The sequence below is a fragment of the Camelus ferus genome, chromosome 7 (assembly GCF_009834535.1).
Source record: "Camelus ferus isolate YT-003-E chromosome 7, BCGSAC_Cfer_1.0, whole genome shotgun sequence".
Classification (NCBI taxonomy): Eukaryota; Metazoa; Chordata; class Mammalia; order Artiodactyla; family Camelidae; genus Camelus; species Camelus ferus.
The window spans coordinates 77,954,589-77,974,112 of record NC_045702.1 but is presented as its reverse complement, the minus strand read 5'-3'; the positions used below and the strand labels follow the sequence as shown (position 1 = coordinate 77,974,112).

The 19,524-nt window shown below is 41.4% G+C and overlaps 1 protein-coding gene and 1 long non-coding RNA gene across 7 annotated transcripts in view; one reads left to right on the top strand and one right to left on the bottom strand.

The window, feature by feature from the left end:
- The window catches only part of SLC26A4 (solute carrier family 26 member 4), a 49,113-nt gene that overhangs the window by 18,109 nt on the left and 11,480 nt on the right, over positions 1-19,524 (bottom strand). For all 6 annotated transcript variants that reach the window (XM_032484229.1, XM_032484228.1, XM_032484224.1 and 3 more), the window contains exons 7-14: positions 14,710-14,862; positions 14,532-14,614; positions 11,228-11,375; positions 9,315-9,428; positions 5,354-5,431; positions 5,120-5,215; positions 3,842-3,948; positions 1,709-1,778 (exon numbers count right to left, since the gene is read on the bottom strand). In XM_032484229.1, the coding sequence (XP_032340120.1) occupies positions 1,709-1,778; positions 3,842-3,948; positions 5,120-5,215; positions 5,354-5,431; positions 9,315-9,428; positions 11,228-11,375; positions 14,532-14,614; positions 14,710-14,862 (849 nt within the window). The remainder of the gene's footprint in view (positions 1-1,708; positions 1,779-3,841; positions 3,949-5,119; positions 5,216-5,353; positions 5,432-9,314; positions 9,429-11,227; positions 11,376-14,531; positions 14,615-14,709; positions 14,863-19,524) is intronic.
- Positions 1,716-9,251, top strand: LOC116665043. Its single transcript, XR_004321631.1, has 3 exons — positions 1,716-1,798; positions 3,817-4,004; positions 8,514-9,251. It is a non-coding gene; the product is annotated as an uncharacterized LOC116665043 (long non-coding RNA).

The following is a 19,524-nucleotide window of genomic DNA, read 5'->3' as shown; positions in this document are numbered from 1 at the left end:
ACGCAAATATGGCATCTGCCAGCGCCTTCCTCCCTGACAAACGTCCCAACTGGTCCTTGCCCCTCTGGCAGATGCTTTAAGATGAGCAAATGAATTTCTTTCACATATAGTCCAGGCACTTTCAAACTGCTGCCTTCATGTTGAGTCCCAGGATGAGTGAGTCCACAAGTTAGCCTCTCAAAAGAAATATCTCATTCCCATAGCACCCCTCCCAGGGCCCCTGGATGTAGCCCCACTGGTTTCCAAAGCGAGACATTTTAGAGGCCTCGTCTCTTTGGTGAGGGTCCCAAGGGATGTGGGGCACAAACTGCCTGCTCCTCAGGGAGGAGCCCTGGACTTAGGAGATCCCTCCCTATCATGGGTTGTGGAGCCAGCAGTGGGGTTTTGGGAGACTGCATCTCTGCCTCTCCTACTTGTCTCCTGTGGCCCTTTAATTCCTTGTTGTGGAAGAGCTGCTCATCTAGCTATCAGTTCTTTTTCAGCAAGAATTATTCCATATGTAGCTGTAGATTTGGTGTGTCCGTAGGAGGAGGTGAGTTCAGAATCTTCCTGTGCCACCATCTTGGACCAACCCCCTTTATTTTCTCTCCTTCTCAGTTTTTCATCGTTGTTCCCCCTGGTGGTCACTGAGCAGTCTTATTTTCAGGGAACACAAGCCCATCATTGGGTTGTTTATTTTCTTTGTTTTTTGTTTTCTGTATTAATATTATTTCTTCTGATTCCAAGGTTAGGGAAAGATGTCCAACAAGGTTCTTGGTGACAGAGAACATGAAAGTCTCTTCTTAGAACTGAACAGAAGAAAATCTTACAAGGATTCCATACAATTTCACAGAGGATAAGGGTAACATAGTGCAGAAATAGAATTTTGTTTCTCTTACTTAAAAAAACGTAATGTCTTGGCTTTCAACAGTGTTACTATAATGTGTCTAGGTGTGGACCTTTGTGTATATTGATTGAGCTCAGTGGGCATTTTGGATTTGTACATCATATCTTTCATCAAATTGGGGAAAATTTTGATACTAATTCAAATATTGTATCTTTTTTTCTCTCTTTTGGGGGACTCCCATCACAAATATGTTGATATGTTTTATTTTGTTCTAGAGATTTCTGAGGCTCTGTCCTTTTTTGGAGGTATAATTGATGTATTACATTTGTTTCAGGTGTACAACCTGATTTTTGTGTACAATGCAAAATGATCACCACAGTAAGTCTAACTAAATGTCACCATACATAGTTACAAAATTTTGTGCGTGTGATGAGAACTTTCAGGATCTACTCTCTTAGCAACTTTCAAATATGCAATATAGTACTGTTAACTAAGGTCACCCTACTGTGCATTACATTGCTATGACTTATGTATTTTATAACTGGAAGTTTGTACCTTTTGACCCCCTTCACTTGGAGAAATAGAAGTTTGATTCAACTCTGGAAATAACTGAATTGCCTATTTTTTAAAATTCCTCTTACAGTGGTCTGACATTAAAATGACATTTAACTAGTGTGGACAAAATTCATATAAACCAAGGATATCTGAGGGTACATTGGATCAAAAGTTTTCATATTACTCCCAGTGGACTTCTAGACAGACTTTCTCAAGAGAAGCCTTCCCATTTGGCTACCTTGAGAAATGCTACAAGAGAAATACGCAACCCCGGAAAATCCAGCTTAGTGAACCCAGATCCACCAAATGTCAAACAAAGGCACTTACGTTTTTATAATTCTTGGTGCTTTTGTAGATGTCTGTGCTCGGGATGCTTCCAAGGCTGTTCCATGAGGGACTAAAAGGAGAAAAACTAAGGTCAGAATTTTGTGGAATGGGCATATTTTGGAATAAAAAGAAGAAATTACGGATACTGAAGAACCCATAATTTGGGTGTTTGGGGACTCTGTCTTGAGTGTAGATGACATTTTCCGGTAGCTAACTCTGAAGTGAACAGCTGGTGTTTGCGTGGAACTGGGGGAGAAGGAGGAAGTGTGACTCTTTTCTGGTGGTGGAGAGACGTGCATGGCATCCTACTTTCATATATTTTAACACCTTATGGGATAAGCAAAGAGCTTTCACACAAGTTAAATCTTATTTAAGGACATAACCCTGAAAGGTCACAGTATTGCCTTCATTTTTTTTACTGGTGAGTAAACAGGTTCAGAGAAGTTCAATAAAGGTGCTGGGGGGAAAAGGCAGCCCAGCCTCTAACTGTAACCCCTGGGTCCTCCCTGCCTGGTACAGTGCCTGCAACTTACTTGGGAGCTAAGCAACTCTCTGATTAATTCTGGAGAGTCTGCAGTGATCAAGTTAGTCTCTCTTCATAGAGACAGGAGTCTGGGAGGACCAGAAATAAGTCCTCCCCAGCCACCAGGCTGCTGGTTTCCTGTCCCTGGTGCAATCAAATAAATTCCATGATTCTTCAGGTGTGACTAAGGACAGATTGTAAATACAGTTCCTGAAGAAAGAGTATCTGTTTGGGGTCCTCTCAGCCATGTGCTCTCTGGATCAGCCTTATAATTACTAGAAATTAAATACTGGGGAGGACACTGCTTTTGCTTGGCTGAAAGCCTCGTTTACCAAACCTGCAGCTAAACTGTTTCTCCACTGATTTCCCCTGGGCCTGCTGTGCTGTGCTGAATTTTACCTTAAAGCTCAGCAACTGTGAAAGTCTTCCTCTACAAAACCCTTCTCTCCCCATTCACACTCACACAAGGAAAAACAAATACGGAGGCACACAAAGCACAAATGGCATCCTTTTCCAAGGACAGTTTCTGAGGGATTTCCCCACAGCAAACTGGATACTTTGGAAGCTTCAGAATTCTTCCGGGCCCTTGGGCAACCATTGAAGGGTGCTGGGGGCATAAACACAAGCCCTTGGGCAGGCTCCCACCTGCCAGGGTAGGGAAGGAAGGAGGGAAGGAGAATTAGTTGCTGGAACAGGGAAGGTGGACTCATGCTAAGCTGAGGTTTTCCTGGGTTTCTTATTCCTTCATGGCCCAAGCGCAGGCAGAGAAGGGACCAGAAGTCTGGGGAAATGACGGAAATTTTGAGGAAGGAGAGAAGTTCTCCTCTGCGCTCCGTCTAGACAATTCCAGACACCCAGGGCACCTACCAAAGGCCCCTCTAGAGACAAAACAAAATGAGGGAAGCAGCACGCCCCTTCAGGCTGCCTCACAGGAGCCATGACTTTAAACTGTGTCTCTGCGGCTTGCACTCTGCACATGATCTGATTATGTCGACTTCACCTGATCCGCGTGGCTTATTGGGTACATACCGTTATTTGGCAGATCGGAATGAATTTTGGCTACAGTCAACTGTGTTGAAGTCTCCAGTTCTTGGTTACCTAACTTCTGGGTTATGAGCTTCCAAAGAAAATGAGCTGTAATACATTTAGCAGTTGTCTGGTTCCAAGCCTTGGGCCCAGTGCCTCTCAGACTTCATCTCATTTTATAAAGAAACTACACAGCCACCTCAGTCTTTTGCTGAACCAAATGTATCTTTTCGTCTCACCATGACTCAGGGGAGAGCACAGCAGTAGAGTAGGTGAATAAGTGCATAGATTTGGGGGTGAGATACACCTGGGTTCAAATCCTGGCTCAGCCACTTACTAGCTGTGTGATCTTGGGGAAGGTTCTTAACCTTTCTGAGCTTCAATGATCTTATGCATAGAATGGGAATAATAAAACCTATTCACAGGATTTCTTTTTTGAAGGTTAAATATAACAACATGAGTAAAGCACCATATGCTTAATTCGTAGAAGCACTCAGTATGTAGGAAGCATTATGAAAGGAAGTATAAGAAATCTCAGGGTGTGCTGTCCTGTTTATAGGTAACCTGGATCTTGTATTACTCACAATTGAACTCTCAGGACCACAGTCAGAAATCCAAATATAAGGCCAGCTAGTAAACCAAGGTCGAGCCCCAGAATGATGGATGCTATGCATGTAAACACCCAGATAACCTAGGAAAATATGGAAATGGAAAGAATTATGTTAATTCTTCATCAGGTGCCATCAGGTGAGTGACTACCTGTAAAAATAATAAGATCAATTGCCCATGAACAAATCACAGCTTTTTAAAATAGCCTGACTTCATTTCATATTTTAAGTGGAAGTGGAAATTGGCCTTTTCAATAAAGGCCATTTAAATATTTAAATATATGTCCCATTTAAATATTTTAATGTAATTTTTGAACAGGTAATATATTAACGTAGTTCAAAATGAAATTAGTATAAGAAAGGTGTGCAGTGGAAAATCTTGCTTGCAGCCTTTTCCCCACTCCCAACCTGTCTCCCTTGTTGTATCTTTTATTTGTGTGTATGTGTGCAAAAGTGCACACTTTTTGCTCATGACTTTTCACAAATACAAGCAAATATGACTACAAAGCGTATTTTATTTTCCCATCTTTTAATGTGTTATACACAGTCTTCTGTTTTGCACTGGTATTTTTCACTTAACAATTTGTCTTGGAGGTCTTTCCATCTTGATATATAAGAAATTTTCCCATTCTTTTTATCTGTTCTGGTTTAAATTAGAGGAGAATTCAAAAGAGTTTATCTTTTTTTTCAACCATTCCTCAGAACAGTTGTAAATGTGACTTTAATCAGAATTATAATCTGTGTGGGTTTTTGTATTTTGGCTTATTGTTTTTGCTTTGTTTGCCCTTCTAAATTGGGGGATTTGGGGTTTTTTTTTTTTTTTTCCTCTTTTTTCTTTATGGGGAAGATAATTGGGTTTATTTATTGATATTTGGAGGAGGTACTGGGGATTGAACCCAGGACCTCGTGCATGCTAAGCATGCACTCTACCGCTTGAGCTATACTCTGCCCTGAGGATTCTTTTTTAATATATATAAAGTTTGTTTGTTTTCTTTTTTGGCTTTAGAAGACCAAGGGTATATGAGTGAGTTCTTATGGGATTCTTGCTGGAATTCCATCTTCCCAGAGATACAGGACTTTCACAAAACGCAGCTCACGTGGGAGGTTTCGCAGCTTTGGCTCATCCACAAAATTCTAATTTCTGCTGTAGTCCCAAAATGCAAGTCAGACTTAGGAGATACAGGGATGGAGTAATAGGCAAGAAGCACGTAAGAAGCAATTCTTATTTCAGAGAAAAATGGGTAAGTGACTTACGGCATCAGTCTTATTCTGCCTCCACAGGCGAGGTACATCACACACCTGCATAAACATCCCTTTCAGGTTGGCAATTACGACAGCTGCCAAGACCGACTGCCAGGGGAGACAGGGAAGGCTGTGTTATGCTGGGGAATGGATTTCCATGTGATGATGTTTAAATCTGTTATTTCTCTGGGGGCAGAGCAGTGAAGGGAGATTATGCAATCAGGGTGGGGAGAAGCAGGGTTATACCTTCTGCAAGGGTTCCAGAAGCTTCCCCAGGGCAACGATGGCAATCATCACGATCCCAGCCGAGATGATGCCAGCAACCTGAAAGACACACATCTCCCATCAACAGGGTTCATCCCGTCCCCTCTGGATGTCTGTCTGCTGGATGTGTGCGTGAGAGAGCCCGCTCAGGGGTGCACTTGGCGCTTCCTGACCTCCCCCCTTCTGCTCAATACTGTTGAGAGAAATGAGAATTAGTTGCTAAAACTACAAAACTGAGGGAAAATGGAAACCATACATTTAGTAGCTGTGGCAGACAAATTAAATGTGGAGATAGCCTATTTGACCTGGATTGCCCTTGGATATATTACAGACCTATACTTTTGGTGTCAGTTCAGGAGGGCAAACTTCTAGTCACTTGCCATACCAGGAAACAGGGACCACCCCCCTTTCTCGACAACAGATCCTCGTCGTAATGTGCTTGGGAAATACATTCTCAGCACGAAACTGATTCTTCTGCATTATTGAATCAGCAGCCTGATAACAATTCTGCTATTGCTTTTGAGCACATGGCTGCCATGAAAATCTCAGAGAAAATACGCTTACCAGTCCCACTGCAAATTCACAAAACCACAGGAGCCTGCTGAGAGGTGAGACCACACATCCTCTCCCAGCTGCACAGACGCAGGCTCAGAGCTGTGCCCCGCAGCAGCCCCAGTGAAGGCGGGTCAATTAGCAGGAGAAAAGGAAGCTTCAGAAACTTTACCTTCGCTGGCAAAAAAGCTCTCCTAAGATCCATAAATAGTTAGGAGAGAGGCTGAGGGGGTGGGGACTATTCTCTGGTGTGATTAGATGACCAGTGGATTCTCTGCTGAGACAGCTGGGACCTGGCCGAGGTGAAGGCTAGAAGCTCTGAAACAAAGGAGAGGAGACAGGGAGCCAGAGGCAAAGCGATCAGAGGGGAAGCAGCAGAGAAGGTTGCATTGGGCACAAGTACTGCCACGTGCAAGATGCTTGAGTCAAAGGAGACACAAAAAGCCAATATACATAGAAAATCTGAAAACTTAAGGCAATTTCACAGTCACACTCATTCACTTCACCTGGCAAATTGATCATGCACGTTCAGAGGACAGCTAGACCATCCTGAGGCAGTATTATGTACATGATGTACTGAAAAGTCTGCTCTGTTCAGACAGATCTCCTTTCTAGGCAATTTATTACCTCCCAGAACCATACCTCTGGGTTCCCAGTACCTTGTGAGCTTTCCCCTCTCCTATCTAAGAGAAGCTAGCATCCTCTCTCCCTCCTTCCCTCCTTCCTTCCATGCAGTTTCTTAACCAGTATCTATTGTCTGTCCTGAGCCATATGTATCTCACTGTGGATGTAGGGCTCTATGGACTGGTGAGAGAGATAGAGAGCTGGGGACAGGAACCACAGCCAGCTGCCCAATTCACGCCAGGAGGGTGGCCACCGACTCACCAAGCATAGGGAATAATTAGCCTGCAATTAGGGGACCAACATTAATTTTCATTACTATATTAGAGTCTGTGAATGACCCATTACCTGTACTTAATTTATAAGGGGAAATTACTTATTTTGTGGGAAATGCTGTAGATTTTATATCTCTGAGCAGACTCGATTACTAGAAAATTAATTCTTCTGTTGAGTGAGAGGGTAATCAGAGCTAGAGAGTAGTTTGTCATCAGAATTACTTTTTAATGAAGCAGTAGCAGTCAGATGGGACTGAAATAGCAGGTTGCAGCGATGAGCTCGTCTACAGTCTGCAGATGTGCTGGAAACACTTGATGTCCACCAACACTCATGCTTCCGTTCACTCACTCAGCAAATATATGCTGGATGTTTCTTACGTGTCAGGTACAACGTATGTGTCTCAGGTGCTAAGACACTGTTCCTACCTGGAGAAGCTAATGACTGGAATGATCCACATTTACAAGTATGGGCAGGGATTTTACAAACATTTTCTTATTCAATCCTCACAACGTCCCTATGAGAGGGATTCAGTGATTATCCCCATTGCATAGATGCTGAAACTGAGGCTCCAACATTAAAAGAGAGCATGAGAAGCCACACAAGGGAAGACCTGCCAGTTTATTTGATCATGGGTCCCTGGATTTCAGTCCAGGCATTTAGACTTTTAACCCCAGAATTTAGTATACATTTCAGTAATTAAATATCAAGCTATTTCTGTGCTTGTTTCATTCTTCAGTACTGAAATCCTGGCATCCTTCATTCCTAAATATAATACACGCCAGTGTGTGGCAGGGGCTATTAGCTTACCAGAACACCATTATCCCCAAACCCTCTGCCAAGGAATCACTTTACATGGGCATTCTCTCCAGGGGGCGGTGGGGAGGGTCGTATGGAGGGGGGTGTGCCTCCGTTGAGCCTGGAGGTAACAGCAGGAGTGTGGAGATCACCACGTGGGGGTCTGCCTGCATCCTCTTACAGCCGTGTGCCCTGGGGAGCTCATCAGTGCCCCATTTCCAGTGGAAGCAGCAGAAACTCTAGCTGTTGACAGCTGCCCCCGAACACGGGCAACTCTGGAAATCACCCCCGACCTCTTCCCCTTGACCCCGATCTGCGCTCATGCTTCCTGTTGGGGCTGTGTTGTTTTACATGCTCCCTCAGAACTAGAAATGTTTGCAGAAAAAAAAAGAATACTCCATTTTTAAAATAAAAATTCTGAAAATGAAAATTAAATTTTTGTTCAGCAGGAGCCATGAAATGGGAAGAAGTTGATTCTTCCAACCCCGTCACAAAGACCTATTATAAATGGGAAAGTAGAAGGATGGAAATAGCTCAGGGGTAGAGCGCATGCTTAGCATGCACAAGGTCGTGGGTTCAATCTCCAGTGCCTCCATCAAAAGATTTTTATTTTAATTTTTTAAAAATGGAAAGGAATACCACGGGCACTTTGGGGACAATGAAAACTGTCCCAGGGAAGCTCAGGGTTGGAGTCAGTTATCTCAGTTACTTGCTTTCATGCTTATTTGTTAGTGTCTCTGCCTTAAAAAAACCTTATTTGAAGACCGTGTGTAAGGGCAGGGGGATGTATATGTGTGTGTGTATGTGTGTGTGTTACACTATTTACTTTGGGTTTGTTGTTCTTTATTGTCTCAATGAACTTTTTACTCTTCAATAATAGTTCTTTCTGTGTTGTTAGGAGAAAACTCACCAACAAACAGAAGCCTAGTTCCTGAGCCTGCCTCCTGCCCCATCCGCTGGTTTGGCCTTGCTGACTCACATGCAGCTGGAAAGGATGGCTTCTGAGAACAGCTCCCAAACTTTCTGGACGACTGAAGGAGGGGTTTGCCAGAGATTAACTGGGATGCTGGGTTTTGGGTCACCTTGCAAAGGCAACAACTAAAAACCACATTTAAACAGCAAGATTAAACCCACATTCAGAATGCCAGGAAGAAAAATCTTACTCAGGGATAAATGCCAAAATGTTCCAACAAAAATAACGTTGGCCAGCAAACTGCTGTTCTGTGGGACCAAACACTTCTGGAGGAAGTCCCTGACTCTTATAAAGGAAATATAAATTGACGCTTTTCATTTTCCTGAAAATATAATAACTCACTCAGCCATGAAGTGCTCTTACTACCAGGCCTTCTCTATCCTCAGATAACAAATTGGTAAAAATAGCATTCTTCATTACTGATTGCTTGTCAACGGTTATTTTCCCTGAAAAAGCAGGTAAGCATAGCTGGCTGCCAGCTAAGCAGGGACACAAAGAGGCTGGAGAATGGCTGCATCAGAAAACCATAAATGTTGTTGTTGAGGAAGTTTTCCGGGAGGGGGTAGATCGCGAAGAGAGATAGGCCCGAGGTGAAATCAGGTCAGAAAGGGCAAGTTTCTCTCTTCTCAAAGGCTAATAGTCCTGCTCAGAGCTTTGCAAGCCTTTCTGAGCCACCACTGCCCTGAGTCACTCTCTGTGGCAGGGATCACCGCACTGCTTCCATACCTGTGTCTTTCCCCCTGTGCTCTCCTGGACAGCCGTGCGGGACAGGGCCGTAGTGGCCACAAAACACGAGAAGAATCCAGAGAAGATGTTGCTGATCCCAAAGGCAATGAATTCCTAAAAGAGAGACTAGATGAGAGTGATGCTCCAAATACAGTCTTGGTAAGATCCTCACCAGGAGGGTTTAAAGAAGAACGTTAAGAAAGCCACCTCCCAAACCCACCCTGCCTGGGATCCCCAGTTTTATTCTTACCATTAAAGGTGCTTGGAGCCCTTGAAAGACATCCACTGAGCCTGAGAGAGGCCTCACTGCTCCCAGTTGTTTTTAAGATTGATCTTTTGCTCAAACGCTAATTTCACTTCCTGGTGAATGGCATTTGTGGAGCTCTCACATAGAACATTTTTTCTGTGGTTGGATATTTGCTACGAAGCATATTATGACTAAGAGAGCTACTATTCTGAGTACTAATTGTCTAACTGCTGTAATTGCTATGCTGTGTTTTCAGAAACACCATACTTGCAGCTTTGTGAGCAGTGGAAAATGCTCACCTGGTAACACATCATACGCTATAAAACCTGTCCTGTAGCTATTACAGGCATCCCCTGCTTTTCGAAAGTTCGCTTTGCGCCACTTGGCTTTTGTGAGAGACCTACATTAGTACTTGTTTTTGCTAACTGAAGGAAATCTCAAGAGGATTTTCGCTTTCATGAAAAAGGGCACAAAGCGTTTGTTTTGCAGTAAGCCAGTACAGAGGCTGCGTGCCGCCCCCCACCCCCAAGCAGGGAGAGCGGCGCCGCCAAGCTCCTTCCCCAGGAACCACACTCAGCATCTCAGCATCAAGCTGCCATCGCTCTTAACTGTATTATTGTGAACACTTGTTCTCCATCTCGGTTTATTTCGTGCATCTGTTTGCAAGATGTGTCCTAAGGTGATTGCTTCTTCACTTGACACAATTTCAGCTTAAGAAAGATTTCATGGGAACACTCTACTTTTGGATAGAGGGCGAAACCTACCATTGCACAGTGAACTGCCTCAATTTAAAATGGTCACAACATATTACTGATGTTTGTTGTATTGTTTTGCTGTATTATAACCATCACTTAAAAAAAAATTACCGGGAGATACTAGATTACATGAAGAATTCTTATTCTGACTTCATATGTTAACCTTAAATATTACTTACGATTTGACTGAATTATTTTCTTAAATTAGGATTACTTCAACTTATTTCTTAAAAAGTAAATTGATGTATACAGCAAGGACATATAGCCAATATTTTATAATAACTATAAATGGAGTATAACCTTTAAAACTTGTGAATCACTGTGTTATACACCTGAAACATATAATAATGTACATCAACTATGCCTCAATTAAGAAAAATAAATTTTTTAAAAATGTAAAAAAGAACTATATCAAGCTAATACAACCCATGGGGCTTGTTTGGATACTTAGGCAAACAAAACAACTGTTTAAAAAAACTTTTTAAGATAATTTGAAAACTGACTAGATATTTGATGTTATTAAGGAATTACTGTTAAAATTTTTAGTTGTGAAAATGATATTGTGGTTATACCTAGAAACGGACTGGATATTAGATGTTTTTAGGGAGTTACAGCTCATTTTTTAATGTAAGTGATGTATCATGATTGTGTTTTTTAAATGTTTATCTTTCAGAGATATATAATGAAATAAAATATGGATAAACAGTAAAATAGATTTTAAAAAGTAAAGTGATACAGCACACAGATTTCCAAATAATTTCACATTAGCATACACAGGAGAGAAACCAACTCAATAGAGGTGGGTGGAAGAAACCAGTCCCTTCTTTAGCAGACAACAAAATCTTTGCTATTTTCTGTTTTCTCCTTATTTGCAGCCCTTCAAAACCAGTTCAGCCAAAGGGTGACCCTACCTGGTTCCCATCGATGGTGTAATCATACTTGATGGCGTATACTTTTCCTACAGACACTGCGATGGCATAAGCTACCACAGCGATGGAAAATGATGCCGTCAGCATCTCGGAAAACAGGCTCACAGGAGGAAGTACAGGAGGCAAAAACCTAGTGAGTTTTTAAACAAAAAATGCCGTGAAGATTTGACCACAGCACTCTTTCCACACCCCACCAAATGCTCTATCAGTGCAGCCACAAGTCACACATGAAAGGACTTAACCCAAAAGGACAAGAGGTACGTGAGATGTATCAACTGCTTTTCCAGTTTTTAATCAGAAGTTGGTGCTTTCTCACTGGCTGATTCCTTTATTTGAGAGCCTACAAGTGCTGCTTTATCTATGCCTCTGACAAGAACAAATCTGTCATTACTGATTCTTTACTACCATACAATCCCATGCCACGCCATTTCACACATTAATGTTTCCCCTGACACAATTTCATCTTAAAGGTCTTTGAATTTAAAAGACGTCCCAGCCAGAAAATGAGATTTACCTCATACAAAGAGATGTCAGGTCTGTTAAAAAGGCAAAGAATATAAGATGCTAAAATAGTGGAAAATCCATTTCTAAGAGCCATGATATTAAAATCTTCTGGAGTCCAAAAAGGATGAAATTTATGTAATTACCGGAATAGTCACAGCGACTAAGACATCCCAATGATTGTGGGTTCAAACAATTACTGTTCGACAAAACTAGAGCTACTGTACCAACCATATAAAGAAATAAACCTGCAAGTTTATAAGCATACAGTTGTCGCTAAATATGAAAATAGAAAATTGGAGGGATGGCTTTCTTGTACCTGTATTTTGATGACTATCCATATGGTGTAATTCCAGAGGCCCCTGGCCAAAAAATACAAACAAAAACCAATCTCCCTGTCCTAACTCACTTAAGCCAAAAGTTCCCTTAATAGGAAACTACATTCCCCCCCCCTGCATAATTAGAGGGATATGGTAAAGTCGAAATAAGATTCTTATAGAAAACAATAGACATCTAGAGCTAGCTAATATCTTAATATTATCCAAATTAATATCCTAATCTAATATCCTACATATTGTTGAATCCACTTCTCTCTTTTTGCTGTTAAGGGAACTGACTCTCCGATAAGTGAAGTGATTTGCTCAAGGTCATTTAGTAGGTCTAGGTATGAAGTTAGCCATTAGACGATTTCCTGGGTAGCAAGGGCTGATGGGCCCTCTTAGAGCCTGCGTGTTAAGAAAAAGCCTTAGTGAGGGAATGAGGGTTTGGGTGAATCTTAGTGGGTTACTCAGAAGCTGACCGGACATGGAGAAATTGTGTATTTCGCCAGGATAGGGGGTGGGGAGAAGGGTAATGGTCATGATCTGGGGGACGGTGTCATTGGGCACCGAGTGACACTAACACATGGCCTTGACCCTCAATAAGACAAAAGGAAGATGCTTTTACTCCCTTATTGGGGGACTGAACCGGGGAGGGGTATAGAGGTGGGCTAGCGCCACGTTTCTCTTTCTCTTTGTTCATGTTACCAGGCTTGTTTCTGTGCTACCAAAAAGCGAACAAGACCAATGGGATCATGCCCTGGGGGAGGAGCTGTAGTCCCAGGGCCAGATAGGTTAGGTCAGCTGGCCAGTCACACCAGGTGGTCTGTCAGCGATACAGCTTGATAAGCCCCAGAGCAAGAGGCCAGAGATTCATTCTCAGCAGGAGTGCAGCCAGGAAAGCTCTGGACAGGACCAGAAAGGATCAGCTAGGGAGCAAAACTGAGTTCCCAAAACCTCTTAACGGAGCATGGACTTCTGGGACAGCGCCTTTGCTGTGGACCTCCTCCAAGTGCTACATCCTGGAAAGCCTGACAACAGGGACCTCTAAAACGTCTCTCTTAATGTAGCTCTTTACAACTACTCAAATCATCTAATTGTTAGGGTAGAAACGCCGTCACTCAAGTAGCCACGCTGCATCTTTTATCACTGAATTTATGCCGGCATTAGGATTCACTATCAAAATGTTGATCCTAATGTAAAGTTTCCCAAATTTACCTGGTTGTTAGAATCACTTGAGGACCCTTTGAAAAATATTAAGTCCCAGGTCCCTCCCCTGGAACGCCTGACTCCATAGATTCAGGGTGGGAACTGGGAATGTGTGTTAACCAGGGTCTCCTGTGATTCTTACAAAGAAGTAAGTCTGAGAAACACTGGAATGGATGATATGTAAATTAAGCACCATACAGCCAGTTGTAATTTTTCAGTTTGTTTTTTTTTAACAGATTAGAAGGAACTGTAAGAGTAATCCAATAGCAAGGCAGCAGTTCCTGGGGAATGAGCACCAGGACTTCGCCAACCCAGGGAGTTTGTACCAAGAGCATGAGAAACACAGACTGGTCCAGGTTCCTCAGCTAGTGTTGAGGGAGGGGAGACTAGTACTTACTGGTTATCTAACTGCAAGTCTAGTCGTAGATGCTATAAGTTAGTGTTACAGATCTAATAAACACCTGGGCTTCTTTTTCAACGTCCTGTGATCAAATTATAGTGTAGGGCCCTTGGTCCCCGCTGTACTATGTGAACGACCTCTTTGGTGTTCCACCACAAGCTTCAGTTGAGATTTCGGAAGTCTGTCATTATCTCTGTGTTATAGGAGAGCCCGCCAGGGCCACAGGGCTAGATAGTGACAGAGGTGGACAAGGGACTTCAGTTCTTTACTGTTTTATTTTTTTAATGGAGGTGCTGGGGATTGAACCCAGGACCTCATGCATGCTAAGCACATGTTCTACCACTGAGCTATTACCCACCCTCTCTTTGTTCTTTTCATTCACCAAACTACCAAACATATCAAACATCAAACCTCCCTTGAAGATAAACCATTTTATTTATAAGATCAAATGATGTAACTGTTACCTAAGACTGATTAAACTAAATGGAGGAGAATTTAGGCCAGATGTCCCTTATCCTTTAAGCAGACCGTTCTCAGTACAGTAAATGTTACTAGCCATGGTTCTCTTTATTGTATACTGTAATTATACATGTGAGTTTAAGTCAGGAGCCTGGCATTAACTGTGCCTGTCCTGCTGTGTTTTAAGAAAGAGAAAAGAGAGCATCTGGGGGCTGCTTTTAAACAAACAGCTTGATCTTTATCTACTCACATACTGTTTATCCACTAGTTTGCACAAATGGGTATTTCTTTAAGAGTGTTAAAGGAGCACCAATGAAATGAAGCTTGTAATAAAAGGTTTCATTTAAATAGAAAGCACCGACAATATATCAGCATTGCCTAAGAGCAACTCCGTACTCACCCCCTAGGGATGGATTTAACAATGCCAGCATTAAATTTTTTTTCCAGGTTAACTCCATATGAAATACCAGTAGCAATTATTGTCTGAAACAAAATGAAAGAGGTAAAAGTTCATGTGTTTTAACAATTTCTTTCCTTTCTCATGAATGCTGAATTTTCTAATGACATATTCTACTTACCACAATGACTTCTATAGGAATAGGGACTGGGATTTTGTGTTTAAACCGATCATTTACTTCCTTAACTGCCATGCAGATGATAATGGTGAGTAATCCAGCAATGAAATCAGCAAGGTTGGTGTTACCAATATTTTGAAAAATCTCAATCAGAGTCTGTCAAAAAAAATAATTTTATATACTTCCCATGTGAAAAATCATATCATCACCAAACAGCACTTAAGAATTGCATGTAAAAATCATAAAAGTGTGTTGGCTAATACAGAAACAATTAAATACCTCCAGTCTCTGCAATACATATACCAAGTTATTAATGATGGTTAATTTAGAGTGTAAAACTATAGGTGATTTCTGCTTTCTTATTTTTGCTTATCGGTACTTTTTACAATAAAAATGAGCCCTTTTAAAAAAGAAACTATATCATAATTGGGGGTGGGGGTATAGCTCAGTGGTAGAGTGTGTGCTAAGCACATGCGAGGTCCTAGGTTCAATCCCCAGTACCTCCATTAAAAAACAGTTAAAAAAATAGAAATTATATAAAATATATCATTATATACTGTCTTTTGCTTGCAGAGAAGCTTTAAAAGTTTATAGCTTAAGTGGTTTTACAGGTGCCATTAAATGACCTATAAATTTTTACCATGCTGATATGGTATTGTTGAGATTAAAAACTGATAAACCAAAAAGTCCCAATTAACCAGTATTTTAGGTAGAGCTCTTCACTAAGCCTGAATGATACAGGTGATAATAAAAATTCTTAAAATACTTCATAGGTAGATGCCTATGGACTGATCCATTCTTTACGGCAAAGAAAAGCTACTGAATTGATATATAGGTCAAGTATAAATTTTTAGAAATTAACCTGGTACTTAATTGAAACTTGAACTAAGATGACTGAAATAAAAATAACTCTTTCCAAGTGGACAGACAAGCCAGCTCAAGAAGAACTCGTTTTGTTTTGTAAATAGGAGGTTTCTGGGAATCAAGGGAGATTAGCAAGGGAGCATCCCAGGGGAGAACACTGGTGTCTTTGTTATAGCAACGTCAGTTCTGTAGAAGGCATGACTGAAGGAGGTATTCCTCAATTCTTTGAGACAAGTAATCCCCCGGTGAAGGTTGCTTTTCTTTGAATATGCTTTTTATATGAAGATATAAAAAGATATGCTTTTATATGGGGATAAAATACTACTTAAAATAATTATAACAACCAGGTAACAATTATCTATAACGATCGCTAAGTAATCTAAGAGTCATCTTGCCAGCAACCTCAACTCTTTGGAAAATATTCAGGAGTAAGGGAGCGAGAGAAGTCATTGTGCAAGCATAGTACATTCCTGCACGTGCTTGAACCAGAGTTCAAGATTCTGACTTGCAGTTTTGCTCTTGCTTTCAACCCAATACTAGCACATTTATGTTGCTTTCCAGAGTTAGTAAAAATGTGGATACATTGATAGTAACAAGGTGAAGCAAGTGGCAGCAGGGCGAAAAAAAAATGGAGAAACTACCAGGAGTGGACACAACTTAGGGCGTCTACCATGGGGGTAGACAGCCCCACACACCTCAGAGTCTTGAAGATATTGCTGTCTGGCCCTTTACCTTATCAGTTTTCTAGTGATGACCCTCCTTAATTCATGAGCTAGATACAATATTTCAATTAACTGTCTATACGATGAAGGTTTACTTTAAGGGCGTGATGGAAAAATTCAAACTCAGAAACAATCAGAATGACTATCCCAATCCTAAAACCTTTCATCTTACAAAAGTGGTTACTGACAGGGTTCCCGTTTAAGCTGAGAGTCACTTAGACCTTTGAATAAAAAGCATCTCTTGCAACTATGAGCTGCAAAAACCAAAATCAGTTTATATTACACAATTGCACCCAGCAAGGCATATGAATATACTAGCTGACTCTCTTAAGTTCTGCAATAGAAAGTTCAACCTATTTGGAAATAAAACTCACCCATATAAACTGAAGTAGTGAGATTGTTCTCAAAGATACAGAAATGATGCTTTAAGAAAGCACTGAAAAGTAATTCTAATTTAGTTTACTTTTAAAACACTTACTAAAATATGTTTAAAATATGAATACGCTTATGATTCTCTATTTTAGCCCAGAATAGTTCAAATCAAGATAATGAAACTTTTCAGAACTGGGTAATATTTTACTATATTTCCTATCATGCTTGGAGAATTTTAGGACCATTTCATTCAGAGAATTTCTTCCTTCTGGGTATAGGCAGCCATAAGTTAAAAATTATACCTGGTATTACATATGAGAAAATTCATTGGTTAACTTTCGGTGCCAAGTTTATTTTAATTCATCTTATCTCTACGAATATAACAAATCCTTCAATAATCACCCCTTGCTCTCAGGCATTTCCTCCTGCCGGAACTTCTGTGTGTATATAAGCTCGACCCTTAACGTGTTACTTTCCTTATTACAATGGCTTCATTTTTACATACTGAACTAGATTCGAAGTAATGAATCTGATCGAGCTTAGTGGTGGCTTTCAAAACTCTCGCCATCTGGGCAGAACTTTTCAGTGTATTCTTCCTTCTCATTAGGGGAAGCAATGGGGAAATAGCATCAATTTAGTAAGAGGCTCCCCTTGTCTATGGAGACAAGCAACTCACAGAGAAGGACAGGAAAACATGAACACTCGGAAAGGGACTGTGTGGTTTACTTACATAACTGAATAGTACACCGTGGCAGGAAGAGTATTACTAATTCTGAATTCTGCCAACACCCTGTCCTTTTCCCTTCTGCATCCCATACCCAGCCTCTCTGGTGTTTGTAAATCAAGTTTTCTATTTTTCTTTTCTTCCCCAATATTTCCTTCTCCTATTCTCTGTATTCATTATTTCCTTTTTTGGGGGGGATGGAGGGGAGTGGCAGGCAGGCAATTCAAAGTACAGGCTTGTAACAAAAGGGGTGTTAACTGCATTCCAGGAACAGCATTTTACAACAATCTTACAGTCTTGCCTGGAGGGATCCACTGCTGCCCTGCATTTGTTGAAGGATTCTTTCACGAATAATTGCAACTGGTAATATCATAAGGAGAACCCTCTGTTCAGGTACTGACTGGCTCATTCAACCCTTATGCAATTATTTCCAGATCTGTTGACTCTCTTTTTCCGGAGGAGCAAGCTAATGTTCACCCTCACATAGAGACGATTGAAGTATCCTTATCCAACCTGGCTGGTGTGGGAGGAACTGCTTGCAGAATTCTGGGACACACTCTAACCTGAGGCTTCAAGAACAATGTTCAACAGGACATAAGTTGCATAATGATCGCATTTGGTTTAGACTAGTTTTGATGCTGTTCTAGTGTTTCCTGGTTATTTTAGTCTTTGTTGAAAGTGGGATTATTTGCAGCGAGATTCATCCTCAACATAGTCCTAGGAGACCAGAAGAACTGATTCAGCCCCCCGTCTGTAGAAGTCCACCAACGGTCAGGGATCCAGGTGAACGACTGGCCTAGGCCTCCTGTGATCTGTGTGGATGCGGGCCTAGCACTGTTCACACAAAGAGGCATTCGAATACACTCAGGGGTGTCTTGGTGGATGCAGGAGTCAGTGGGTTTGTACAGGGAGTGAACAGTGCTTGACACATGGTAGGTTGTCAATAAATACTTCCTGAAAAGATGAATGGATGACAATGAAGGAATAAATGAATGAACAGTTGACAGGGAAAATATGAATGCAAGAAAAAGCAAGGTTCGTAGGGACGGCCAAAGTGAGAGGGCTGTTAGAAAAAGGCAGTCAGAAGGTCTCAAAGCAAACCAAGGACTTGGTAGGAAAAAAATCAACAATGACAAAAATAATGATGACTTCAAAACCAGCCTGTGCTGATGTCTGCTAATAGCCTGGGTCCTTGAGAAGCGAACAGTGACCTCCGCAGGGTCTGATCATCACGAGACTGGAAATAACAATAGGAGACTGAACTCTCACCATGAGCCCTGGAGCCTAAGGGCTTTCCACACATTTTCTTGTTGAATCCTCACAATTCTACAGGCAGCTACCATTATTACTCCCATTTTACAACCGAGAACACTGAGAGGTTAAATACGACATGCCCAGAATCACATGGGTGGGTAGGTGGTGGATCCAGGACTCCAGCTGAAGTCTATTGAAGGGCAAAGTCCATGGTCTTAATCCCTGTGTTATACCCCCTCCTCTACCTTGTCCCACGACTTAGCACAGTACCTGGCCTGTGCTAGCACTTGGCAGTATTTGCTGAATGGCCCAAGTAATGGGGGATTGTGGCACTATTGTGAACTTGAGCCAACTCCCCCCAACCTCACTAAGTTTTAGATATGATCACAGCCTTACATTGTTTTAGAAACTAACACCTGGCTCATTCAAGGACTCAAACGCCATTCTTAATGCTGGCACATTCTATTTGCATAGGCCCGTTCTCCCCCAGCGTGGGTGACATCATGTTACTATTATCACCACTTCTCAAGCATCGATAACATGCTTTATATAGAACATACATTTCGATCCAAGAACTGTTGCAGATCTAATTAGTGTGATCTACATCCTCCTTTTGCATCTCTTTTGCATGTTGAATCATCTCTGAATCTAATGTTCCTTTTCATCTATAATTGCTGAGACATTTATATTATGCATTTTATGGACTCTCACAGTTAAAAAGGGCTTTAGAGATACATCTCAAGTCATTTCATTTTTATAAATAAAACAGAAAAGAAGCCTTGAGATGTGAAATAATAATTTCAAAATAATGCTTTTTTTTTTTTTTTTTTGAGGACTTTGTTAAGTGCCAGCCCTGGGGGCCAAGTGCTTCTCTTATGTCCT